The sequence below is a fragment of the Haematobia irritans genome, chromosome 2 (assembly GCF_050003625.1).
Source record: "Haematobia irritans isolate KBUSLIRL chromosome 2, ASM5000362v1, whole genome shotgun sequence".
Classification (NCBI taxonomy): domain Eukaryota; kingdom Metazoa; phylum Arthropoda; class Insecta; order Diptera; family Muscidae; genus Haematobia; species Haematobia irritans.
In genome coordinates, this window is record NC_134398.1 from 64856840 (window position 1) to 64870781 (window position 13942).

At 34.0% G+C, this 13942-nt stretch overlaps 1 protein-coding gene across 6 annotated transcripts in view; it reads left to right on the plus strand.

The window, feature by feature from the left end:
- Window positions 1-13942, plus strand: part of osp (myosin phosphatase Rho interacting protein outspread) — a 470128-nt gene that overhangs the window by 239788 nt on the left and 216398 nt on the right. For all 6 annotated transcript variants that reach the window (XM_075295119.1, XM_075295116.1, XM_075295120.1 and 3 more), the window contains exon 3: window positions 2296-2376. In XM_075295119.1, coding sequence (XP_075151234.1) covers window positions 2296-2376 — 81 coding nt within the window. The remainder of the gene's footprint in view (window positions 1-2295; window positions 2377-13942) is intronic.

Below are 13942 nucleotides of genomic sequence, written 5' to 3' on the forward strand. Positions count from 1 at the left end.
TTTAGTTCATATTGAATTTATGTGAACGTTCATTGAACTTTATACCCACGTTTATGTTAGTTCATAAAATGTTGGGACATACCTAAACAAGTAAGATTTCATTAAGATATGGAAAATTTCGAAGAAATTAATAAAATATACGCGTAACTACTAGCAAATAATTGTATTGCAGTAAAAATAAGTTAAATTTAGCGTTAGTTTAACTATGGATTTTTTTCTGTGTATCATCACAGGTGCAAATTCAATGTTTAGATTTGAGCACATTCAAGTTTTTGAGAAGAACCCACTTTAAGACACCAGGTCATACCAAAACACATTTAGTTTTACAGCAACGACTATTTGCACTCATTCTCTCTCTCTCTCTCTCTCTCTCTCATTTTTTTGCTGACTGTATGTCTCGAACATTTTATGAGATTTTGAGATTTCTACAAAACATTGTCAAAAGCTGGAAATTTTAATGTTCTGGTGTACTTTTTTAAAGGAAACATGAACTAAAAGTAAAGAACAAACTCATTGGCGCTAAATTATTACCATTTTACCCATACTATAGTTCATTCTTACTATTTTCTGGAATCGTACGAAAATTTGCTTTTACGTTAGCTCATATTAAACTTATGTGTACGGTCACGGACCCACATTTAGTTCATAAACTATTTGAGACATACTTAAAAAAGGAAGATTCCATTATGCTGTTCAAATTTTCGCAAAAAATAATAAAATGTAACTACAAATAAATAATTTTTTTGCAATAAAAATAAGTTTAATTTAGCGTTAGTTTAACTACGGAATTTTTTTCACTGTAGTTTCTTAAAGAAAAATATATGAATAACACATTTTTTTGTCCGCCTGGAAAAGTTTATGTCCAACTTTTGTGATCATTAATGTAGAATTAATCTTTTGACAACCTATGCCCAAAGAGGACATTCGAAAACGACACCAAACTCTAACTCTCTAAGTTTTGAACTTTGGTCGAAGCAGGGATCGGACCAACGACGACGTAAGTCGGACGTAGCAACCACTGCTCCACGGTGCCCAACTAAATGTATTTTTCTGTTAAATAAACTTTGTTTAATCGGCTCGTGGGCGCCGCAAACTATGCTATGTAAATATAACTTATATGGGTAATTGTCTATTGATGACAATAACGGCTACATAGCTCAATGGATAGTGTGTTGGCTTACAAATTGCATGGTCCGCGGTTCGATTCTCCGTCCAGGCGAAAGGTAAAAAAAAAATATTAAAATTTATAAAATCTATAATTTCTTCTACATTGTTTGTATTACTGAAAAAGGTGCTAATAACTAAAAAACTTCGTGGAAGTGAGAAAGATGTGAGGGAAAATGCATTTAGCTAGAAAAAAATTTTTTTGAGGTAGTCTTTATGAAATTGTTTTTACATCCTGGAAAAGAATAAACGTTTATTACAAAAAGTATATACTTTTCTTCCAAATACACTTCCTTTCAACGAAAAGCAAATGAGAAACGACCTTTGTTTGTCTAAAATTTCGTTTGGGAGGAAAGAATTTTTTTTTTTGCGTGTAAAACATCCAAAATATTACTCTGATCGCGATTGTACACCAAATTAACTTTAAATATGCCTCTGAAAAGTAATATATATTTTTTTAAATTTCCGATGCACCTCATTTGTTTTTATAAAACAAATAAGCTAAATAAGAAAATCATTCAATCGGAAAAATCCCCTTGCCTATGGCATTAGTGGTGGTGTAAATTATTTACTTTGCAATTTTTCCACTCAGTTTCCATAGTAAGTCATTGCTCGAATTAAGCCCAGATTGTATTATGGGTGCCCTTGCGTTCATGCCCACGTTGTATTCCAAAAATACGATGAGAAATTCATTTAAAATAATTCCTCCATTAAATATAATTTACGTTGCAGACTACTTTGAATAATTTGAGGCTATTATTGCAAGCGAAGCTGCAACTGCCATTCAGGAATACAGAAGCAACAGCAAGTAGCACTCTAACACCAAACAATGGAAATATAGTAGCTACTGGTTGTATTTGCTCTGTTTAATATATTTTTTTATGGTCCTTTTTGGGTACAATCTAGACCTCATGGTCTCATAGATTATGGAAAATGAAAAGGTGATTTATTGCATGTGGAAAAGTCTAGAGATGTTAGTCGGATATCTTGAGGGTATATTTCCTCTATTGGCTGCTGTGAGTTAGGATGTTGTATTAAGATTGCCAATTATTTTATTTTTATTTTTATTTATTGTTTACTTGAATTTTACTAATTATTTTTCTTGTTTGTTTTTTTTTTTCTTCTTTTTAGGCTTCTCGGAAAGTTTCAAAATGTGGATATTTATTTGTGGCGCCAGATTGGGATTTTAGCAATCCTCTCTACAGAACAAAGGTAAGCACAAAAAAATACACAAATATTTGTAATAATTTCTTTTTTTGGAAGTGTTGGATTTTTTAAAGTGCGTTCTCTACAAATAGAAGAAAGCTTCACCAATTCAGTCTAATAAATAGAATGATTAGATCGTGTAATAAAGGGAATTTATGAGTATGTGAAACATCTGTCTTCCCAACCATTTTGGACAACATATTTACCATTCCATAATACCATAGAAATAGAAAAAAATCATTACTGATAGGATAATAAATAAGCAATTTAATCACAACATGTAAAGGGTGATACGGTCAAAATTTGGTCAAGGGAAAACGCGTGTAAATCGGTGAAATCGTTTATTTAAAAAATCAAATTAAATTTCTTTTTCAAGTTCAATTAGTATAAAATTCAGGAAAAATATTCAGTTAGGCTTTCGCTTTTCCAAATCCGAATTGCCGCAAGCAAAGAAAAAACACGTTTGGAAAACGTGTACCGAAAACGTTTTTCTTTTGTTAGAGTTTTTTGAATTGCTTCGAAAATTTTAAACTTTTATCACCAAAAAAATTCGTTTGTTACAAAATTTTTATTTTTTCAATAAAAAAAGTTATTTTTGAAACAACAACACAGTCCATTTCGTTTATATCAAACACTGTTCTTTTCTGACTTGAGGTCTTTAATAAGACACATTTTACAGTTCAAAATTTAATATACTACAATGTAATGTTGAACATTTTATCGGAATATTCCGAACATATCTGGAATATATGTAAAAAAAAAAACCCTTGGCATGCAAGTCGGACGTAGCAACCACTGCTCCACGGTGCCAAGCTAAATGTTTGTTTCTGTTAATTAAACTTTGTTTATTCGGTTCGTGGGCGCCGCAAGCTATGCTATATAAATATAACTTATATGGATATTTATCTATTGATGACCATAACAGGTACATAGCTCATCGGTTAGTGTGTTGGCTTACAAAGTGCATGGTCCGCGGTTCGATTCTCCGTCCAGGCGAAAGATAAAAAAAATTTTAAAAATTTATAAAATCGTACAATTTCTTCTACATTGTTGGTATTACAGGAAAAAGTGTTAAGAACTAAAAAACCTCGTGGATGTTAGAAAGGTGTGAGGGAAAATGCAATTAGCAAGAAAACAATGCTTTTTTAGAGTTTGTCTTTATGAAATTGTTTTTACATCCTGGAAAAGAATAAACGTTTATCTCAAAATGTATATACTTTTCTTCCAAATACACTTCCTTACAGCGAAAAGCAAATGAGAAACGAACTTTGTTTGTCTAAAATTTCGTTTGGGAGGAAAGAATTATTTTTTTGCGTGCGGGCCTCACGCTTGACACCTGCCATCAGATTTTGTACAGCCACCTTGTTCACCTTCTTCGCCGCAGAAAGCCAGTTTGCCTTGAACTGCTGCTCGTCCTTAGCAGTTTTTTTTTTGTCTTCTTTAGGTTCCGCTTGACAATTGCCCAGTATTTCTCAATTGGGCGGAGCTCTGGCGTGTTGGGAGGGTTCTTGTCCTTGGGAACCACCTGCACGTTGTTGGCGGCGTACCACTCCATGGCCTTTTTACCGTAATGGCAAGATGCCAAATCCGGCCAAAACAGTACGGAACAACCGTGTTTCTTCAGGAAAGGCAGCAAACGTTTATTCAAATACTCTTTCTTGGTTGACAGTCCCGGAAGCTATGAAAATGCTGCTTTTCAAGCCACAGGTACAGAGGGCTTGCCAAACCAGATATTTCTTTGCGAACTTTGACAGTTTTATGTGATTGAAAATATCTGCTACCTTTCCCCTTCCTTTTGCCGTATAAAACTCCTGTCTCGGAAGCTGCTTGTAGTCGGCTTTGACGTAGGTTTCGTCCTCCATTACCACGCAGTCAAACTTCGTCAGCATCGTCGTGTACAGCCTCCGGGATCGCGCTTTGGCCGTCGTATTTTGTTTATCATCGCGATTTGGAGTCACTACCTTCTTGTAAGTCGATAGTCCGGCTCGTTTTTTGGCTCGATGCACGGTTGTAGACGATACACCCAGCTTATTTGCGGCATCTCGGAGAGAGAGGTTAGGGTTTCGCTTGAAACTACCGGCAACTCTCTTTGTCGTCTCAGCGGCTTTCGGTTTTCGATTTCCCCCCGATCCAGACTTCCTGGCTGTCGACAAACGTTCTCCAAAACTTTAATTACATTTGTAACGGTTGATTTGACAACTTTTAGCGATTTTGCCAGCTTTGCGTGCGAGTAGCTCGGATTTTCGCGATGCGCGAGCAAAATTTTGATACGCTGCTCTTCTTGCTTGGACGGCATTTTGACAACTGAAGAGTGTAAATCAAAATAGTAGCAACATTCTGCACACACACACCTTCAAAATGAGGGGTGTTCAAGTTTTTTAAATGCAAAATTGAAAGAAATAGGTCAAGTTTATATTGACCAAATTTTGACCGTATCACCCTTTAAGAATGAAAGCAACATGAATATATAGCAGCCTCCTTTACATACGGATATAAACAACAATCCATCTTACTAGAATATATTTCATAATTTTTGAGTTTTTGAATAAATTAAAAAAACACGTTTTGGTGTTTTAAAACATTTCCATTAAAAATAACAAGAAGCATTTATTAACTTCATGCTGACATAAAAAAATTCGAATACATTTTTAAATATAACAAGTATATACGGCCGTAAGTTCGGCCAGGCCGAAGCTTATGTACCCTCCATCATGGATTGCGTAGAAACTTCTTCTAAACACTGCCACCCAGAATTGAATTACTTAAGTTGCGGTAACGCTTGCCGATGGCAAGGTATCTTAAAACCTCCTAACACCATCTTCTAAATTGTATGTAAGTCCATACGTGGTATATATATTTCAGTTTGACAAAGTAGACATACAATTTTGACAAAATTTTCTACAGAAATAAAATTTTAACAAAATTTTCTATAGAAATAAAATTTTCACAAAATTTTCTATAGAAATAAAAATATTGACAAAATTTTCTATAGAAAGAAAATGTTCACAAAAATTTCTACAGAAATAAAATTTTGACAAAATTTTCTATAGAAATAAAATTTTGACAAAGTTTTCTATAGAAATAAAATTTTGACAATGATGAAAATTTTATTATGAACCGAATAAAATTTTAACAAAATTTTCTCTAGAAATAAAATTTTGACAAAATTTTCTATAGAAATAAAATTTTGGTAGATTATTTTTGGCTCTAGTGGCAACCATGATTATGAACCGATATGGACCAATTTTTGTCTGATTGGACCAATTGTGGTATGGTTGGTAGCGACCATATACTAACACCACGTTCCTAATTTGAACCGGATCGGATGATTTTTGCTCCTCCACGAGGCTCCGGAGGTCAAATCTGGAGAACGTTTTATATGGGGGCTATATATAATTATGGACCGATATGGACCAATTCTAACATATACTAACACCATGTTCCAAATTACAACCGGATTGGATGAAATTTGCTTCTCTTGGAGACTTTGCAAGCCAAATCTGGGGATCGGTTTATATGGGGGCTATATATAATTATGGACCGATGTAGACCAATTTTTGCATGGTTGTTAGAGACCATATACCAACACCATGTACCAAATTTCAGCCGGATCGGATGAAATATGCTTCTCTTAGGGGCTCCACAAGCCAAATCTGGGGATCGGTTTATATGGGGGCTATATATAATTATGGACCGATATGGACCAATTTTTGCATGATTGTTAGAGACCATATACCAACACCATGTACCAAATTTCAGCCGGATCGGATGAAATATGCTTCTCTTAGAGGCTCCACAAGCCAAATCTGGGGATCGGTCTATATGGGGGCTATATATAATTATGGACCGATGTAGACCAATTTTTGCATGATTGTTAGAGACCATATACCAACACCATGTACCAAATTTCAGCCGGATCGGATGAAATATGCTTCTGTTAGAGGCTCCACAAGCCAAATCTGAGGGTCCCTTTATATGGGGGCTATACGTAAAAGTGGACCTATATGGCCCATTTTCAATACCATCTGACCTACATCGATAACAACTACTTGTGCCAAGTTTCAAGTCGATAGCTTGTTTCGTTCGGAAGTTAGCGTGATTTCAACAGACGGACGGACGGACGGACGGACATGCTCAGATCGACTCAGAATTTCACCACGACCCAGAATATATATACTTTATGGGGTCTTAGAGCAATATATCGATGTGTTACAAACGGAATGACAAAGTTAATATACCCCCATCCTATGATGGAGGGTATAAAAATCAGTCCATACTTTTCAAATGTTACTCAGTTTCATTAGCTGTTCCTTTGTTCTCTAATTGTTCGGCAGCATTTAAAATATTTCTTTCATTACAGAAAAAGGTTTCAATACTGCATAGTTTATCGTCATTAGACTTCATATATATTAACAAGGGTATATATTAAAAAGGGTATCCTAAAATATCGATTAAATAATCTTTATTATTAAGTCAATATTTTATTTCAGTGTAGGGCCTCTTTCAACCAGAAGAATTGAAAATTACACACAATAAATATTCAGCAATACAAATATTAACGAACCATAAGTATCCGTCCAAGTACATGTACTTGAAGCTTCACATGATGTTCTCTCAATTAGTCGTTCAATATTATGTTTTCGCATAATTGAGATCACATCAATTCACTTGCAACCAAGGGTTTCATTTTATTGTGTCTGCTTCATCATCAATATTCTCAAGAATATACTTCCTGGGTAGAATGCATTTTTTCGCATATTCGTGTTTGCATTACAAAGCGTAATTTGTAAACAATGAACCATAGCCTTCCTCATCCTTTTGTATATTGTCTCTTGACACTTGAGAGTTTATTTGCTAACCTTCAAATTTTTTTGCTGCAACAGTGATAGTCATCGTTTATATTTGTTTTACACTTTTATTTTTTCCAAATGCCAAAAAAAATCTTGATCTACATTTTAAACTTCCTCGGCACGTTTCATGTGGCATTCAATTCTCATATAATTGTTTTTCTGCTTTATAAGTTTTATTGTGGCATTAATGTAGCGAGAAATGTTTTTATTTTACATGTTAATTGTTTCTTATTTAAAGCTGTCTGCCAGAATCTTCTTCACCATGAGGCAACAGAAGTTGTATGAATGAAGAAATTTAATTTCTGCGAATGACGTGTTGATACAAGCTGTCAACCTAAATTCGTAACAGTAGATGGTTTATTGTGGACTACGGACGATGTCCATAAGTCAAACAAAGTAAATACGGCCAATACGAATCGTGTATACCCTTAGGCATGGTTCACGCTATTGAGATGATAGGCCGAGTTTGTTTAATATAATTATGAAAATTGTATTTAAATTTTTGTTTTATACTTCCAGTACACTTATAGTGAGGTCATGCAGTGAAAATAGACAGTATTCGATTAGATTATTATTAGAAAAACCATTTTAAGGTCTCCATTTTTATATTTATATGTCCTTAACCAAACCATTAACCAAAAATTTCTCCATATCGGTCCATAACTATATTTGGCTCCTATATCATCCGGGCACCATCTCGCACATAGTCATATATAGACTAGAGGTGTGCACGTGAGTAATAGTTTACTCACGCACAATCACGACTGAAAAATCATACTCACGCACGATATTTTTTGGTAGGACTCACGCACACTCACGAAAAGAAAATTTGTACTCACGCACACTCACGCACGAAAACGTCGTGACTCACGTAAAATACCGTGACTCACGAAAAATATCGTGACTCACGAATAATTTTATGATTAATTTACCTTACCGAAGTGTCATGAGCAATATTAAAATCGAGAGTGTTATTAAACTCTTAACATCCCAGGTATCACTAAAATTGTAATTGAATTTAACTCTTAAGCGTTTTATGTTGGTGAGCAGGAATATTTTCGTGTGTAATTCGTTACTCACGAAGATATTATTTTCGTGACTCACGCTCACGCACGACATTTTGGTTTGTTAATCACGCTCACGCACACTCACGCTGTTGTCATGAGCGTGACTCACGCACGAATCACGAAAATTTTCGTGAGTCACGACAATTTCGTGTCACGTGCACACCTCTAATATAGACTCCTCCATATTAACACTCAAACACTACAGAGAGTATTTAATCTATTTTTTATACACTCCACCGTAAGGGCTATCAAATTTTGTCATTTTGTTTGTAACACATCGAAATATTGGTCTCAGAATCCATAAAGTATATATATTCTGGCTAATTGCATCTTCATTGACATCTTTCTCTCTGAAAGCAACGCATACAGTCAAACAATTAAATTTATAGCGCATAGTTTTGGATGCTCACGAGCCGATGTAAAGAAGCTTTATTTAACAGAAACAAACCCTTTATTTGGCCATTTTTCTTTTCTTTTCCTTTTTTTTTTTTTGAGACTAAAATTTTTTGAAATGCAAAAAATTTAATTTTAGATATTTTTAAAAATGATGAAAGATTTCGAAAAGATATTCGGCATCGCGTACTACTATATTAAATTTTTACTATGAAAGTACAAAATGTGTCTTATTAAAAACTTGAAATCAGAAAAGAACAGTGCTTCATACCAACGATATGGACTGTGATTTAGGAACAAAAATTATTTCTGTTATTGAAAAAATAAAAATTGTGTAACAATTTGTGAGTATACATACATTGGTCCATATAGGTCAATTATTATATAGAGGCCTTATATAAACCGATCCCCATATTTTATTTTTCGGAGCCTTTTGAAAGGGAAAATTTCATCCGATACGGTTTAAAGTTGGTATGGGCTGTTTAACTAGGCCCTCTAACAACCATGCCAAAAATGGTCGATATAGGTCTATAAATATATAAAGCTCTCATATATAACCGATCCCTAGAGTTGACATCTGGAGCTTTTTGATGTAGTAAATTTCGTCCGATATCTTGCTAAAATTTGGTACGTGATGCTTGTATATGTCCGTACAAAAGAAGTCCATAGTTATATGTAGCACCCGTATAAACCGATCTCCCAAGATTTGATGGTGGAGCAAATTTCATTCGATTCGGTTAAAATTTTTCTTTCGAATTTCCATGAGAAAATTGGTCCATATCGGTTCAGAGTAGACTCCATATGGACTACATTACAATTGAAAGGATAATGTTAAGAAATAGTAATACCTTGTCATCGGTAACTGCAACCCCATCCCACACTGAAAAAAATATATGTCATGTCCTTAAAATACGAATGCAAATTTTGCTTAGCTTAGAAGACGAATTTCTCTAATATGTTATAAAGTTTTTTTTCTTGTCCAAAAGTCGATAAACTTTTCAATGAAGTCATATTGTCCTTATAATTAAATGATTTCTCTTATAAATGGGTATCATAACATGAAAGAAAAAATTTTTGGGCTAAGGTCAACTTGACTTTAATAATTCATAAAAATTCTTTAAAATTAATGAAATTGTCTTTAAATTTGTTGTCTCTTTGCATCTTGACTACAAAGCAAAAAATCGTTCAAAAATAGGACATGTTTTTCAACACTTTATTTTAAAGACGTTTTTTACATGAAACATAGCACAATTTCTATTGAAAGTCGAGTCAGAATTTTGAAAATAAAGTTGTCGTTAAATCCTTTTTAAAGGACTTTGTAGCATCCCAGCAAAAAAAAAAAAATGGAAGTTGTTCCACAAACATTTCTTTTAAAGCCCATCCCAGGATCCTCCATCGAGTTTCTTCAACTTCCGATGCAGTCCTTTTGGTCAAGTCCACAAACATTTCATCTAAAGCGCATCGTGGGATCCCCCAATGATTTTTTCCACTTCCGATGCAGTCCTTTTGGACAAGTGCACAAACATTTCTTCTAAAGCGCATCTTGGGATCCCCCAATGATTTGTTTCTATTTCCGATGCAGTCCTTTTGGACAAGTATTAGAAAGAATGCAATCAGGGTATTTTAAGTGAAAATTTTGGACAATTAATTAAAAAAAAAATAGAAAACTAATAAAAAATAGAAAATTAATAAAAAAAAGTAAAAATAATAATAATAATAAAATAAATTTCATCCCCGCTGGGATTTGAACCTGTGCCGTTTGACTTTTTCGCTTCCATGGAAGTTCTTTTGAGAAGATTTTGCAAATTACGAGAATTTTTATTTTTTTGTTGATTTGTAATGGAAAAAAATATATTTATACGAAAATATATGCCGAAAATAAAAAATCAAAACGATTAACATAAAAAAATAATTTTGTAGAAAAATATTTGATAAAAAATTGCCGCTGGTGAGATTTGAACCTGCGTTTCTTATTTTTTCGTTCATACTAATAAAGAACTTCTCGAAAAGCAATTAGAATTTTATTCTTTGCTGTCGTATTAAGATCATAACACACATTTGAATTGACCTTTCGACGTTTTATATTCAATGGCGTTTGTGGCTGAGTGTGCTAAGGCGTTCTGTTATGGTGGCAGCAAACCCAGGTTCAACCCCTGGTCGGAACGTAAAAGTTTTTCAAATTGTAAAAATTAGATAATAGGAAAATAATAGTGCAATAAAATATATGGATGAAAAAAATTTTTTTTCGCTTCTTAAATTTCTTCATTCAAATTAACTTCCAGGGCACAACTTCTAAAGTAATGCAAAGGATTCAAAAAGGGAGTACTTCCGTTCTATGACAAGCCCGTGTAAAATTCATTGGAGATGATCCAAGTTTGCACTACTTCCGGATCACAGATTGGGGATCCAAACTACTGAAAAAACGAAGAATTAAAATTTGCTTCCTAGAAGCAAGTACAAAAAATCGAAATTTAAAAGAGAATTGTGTCTTAAAAGTGTCCTTACTTGTATTCTCCACTTCTTTGGCTCGGAATCAATACCAAAATTGTTAAAGTAAAGACAAAATCTTTGGAACCGGGGATGCTTTTTTTTCAGTGCATGTAATTCAATAGTGACTGACAGTCCTAACTTGAGCTTTGCATGTATTTTACGGTTGAGGGTACACAAGATTCGAGCTGACCCAACTTTCGGCGTTTTTATGTTTTAATCTAAAATAGACTCCATATGGGCAATTAAGAAAACATTCTTAAGAGGTTTTAAGATATCTAATCATCGGCAAATGTTACCTCATTTGATCATATATACTTGTTCTCTTTAAATAAATCAATTAATACTAGATAGTCATCCTTCGTCAAAATGAGGACGCGTAATTTAATTTTCGATCTTAATTGCGTTTCAATCTAAAATTTAAGTTATACTAATTCAACCAACAAACTCAATTTTGGTTCTCATTTTCGCTCATGAAGCAAATTATAGCGTCTTAAAATAGGCAGTATTCAAAATGACGTTAGTGTACAAAAAATAAGGATGACGTTCCAGGGTTAAATGATTGTTCTTGTAAAGAATATAATGAACTGGGAGTGAAACAAATATTATGTAGCTGTCATATCTGCCAATATTTCGTAGCACTCCCTATATTTGGGAATAATTCATAATTTTTTCGCTCGAAAACACAATTTTTCAATGAAAATTCACGCATATTATCAGCGTATCATTAATCCCTTGTCAATAAATAAAAAAGTAAAATGCCATTAAATTATATCTGTATCCCAGATATATATTTGTAGAATATTTGTTTTGTAAAGAAACTGCGGTTTTGGTTCGGAAGCTTTTTAGTAGATCTTTCCACATGCGTTATTTCTTACAAGTCTTTCTCCCTTCTCAACAATTTCTTTTGCAGAAGCCTATCCAAATTCTTTCGAGTTGTATACTGCTCTCTTAGTTCATATGCTCATGTTTAAAGTTTCTGTCAGTCAGTTCAGTCCAACCATCCATCAACTCCAGTATTTGCATGCATGCCGTTGGCCTGACTGTCTTTTCATTCAAATGACAAGTGTTTATTTTTAATGATTTTTTCTTTCTTATTTGTTCATAATTTTTCTTTTTTCTTTTATTGATCAAATGAGGTTTTTATCTCTGCCCGTTTTTAGATTGGACTTTTGTTGTTTTGCATAAATTCGTGCTTGTTTTTTTTTTTGGATTCTTTGTAAAACAAGCCAGCCAGTTCTCTTGTCACTTGAATTGCTCTTAAAATTCTTTGTCAATTTGCCTAAGCTTTCGATCTTTGTGGATGATTATGGACATCATCCTCCTTATGATAGTGGGGACAGAGTAATATAGCAATGTTCATATGATGGCTGATGCCATGATAAAGAGCAAAACAAACAGAACCCCATTCAAATGTAGGATTTAGTGTAGTGCAGTTTTCCATTTTGGTTTTCTAAAACTTGTTTGTCCCAACGAGATATGCGTGCGACATGTGTGCGGTTAATGTCGTCGGGTTGGGCTGTGGCAATTCTTTTATGAAAACATTAATTGTCCATATGGACTGTCAATTAAGACGATGACAATTCATTATTTGTCTAAAAGATGCACTTCTGCATCAAGATATGAGAGTGGCCAATATTTTTTTTTTTTTTCAAATTTAAAGCTCCATAGTTGGCTTACTTTGATATTGGAGTCACTGGATAGTGGACAGTAGATACTTGAAAAGTTGAATACAGAAACAAAAATATTTATACGATTTTTAGAAAGTTCAAAACCTCAAAAGGAGCTTATAGAATCTTAATAACTGACCGATTATTAGTTTATAAATTAAAATTAATTAAAAAAGGCTATTTTAGGAGAGCAATGTCAGCGCCAGTGATCACTACTTCACTCGAAGAAATTTCTTCCCTGTTGGCATTTTTTGAGATTTGAAGATTAGGACCAGCTTAATATGAATCTCGGTAGCGGAATTTGTTTAGATATTCATTGATCCTCAAGTAGCATGTATTCGAGATCATTAATAAATGCTTTGTGATCTTTACATGTCAATCAAGAGATACAGGGGTTAGTAAATTAACTCCTAGCGAATATATGAGTTTTAGTTTATGGTGCTATCGTCTGGGGACCTGCACTTCAAACGGTGACTAACCGGGGGATTTAAATAAAGTTCAGAGCGAGAGAGAAACATGTACATGTTCAACAGTCAGTAAGAATATGTGCGCTTATCAAACGATTGTTAAATGTGCCAACCTCAGCGGACTTTACAACAAAGAGAAGCAAACATAAGATGTAGTGCCTACTAGGTTTGGTTAGGTTAGGTGGCAGTCCGATAATTTAGGCTCACTTAACTATACAGTTCCTCATTATACCACAGTGGTGACCTTTTCTCTTATCACTGAGTGCTGCGGCTTTTCACATTGCGGTGAAACCACTTAGAGAAGCTTTGAAGCACTCACAAAAGTCATCAGCATTACTAAGAGGGATTAAACCATCGCTGAAGAAGTTTTTGGTGTTCGGTCGAAGCAATCTCTGCGCAACTGTTGCCTAATCACAGTAGTGAGGGTTAAGCGTATTCTGGACAAATGAAAATATTCCGAAAATAAAATTGAGATTATGTCTTCAAAAGGGTATATTAAAAAGGAATTACAGAAATTCGGGTGGTTATAGAAAATTCTAGGCGCTGAAACACGAATCGTCTTTAGTACATCGGGGTGGCATCTACCTCACATATCTATACAACCTTATATAATACCACTAGTTTCTAAATAAAATGGT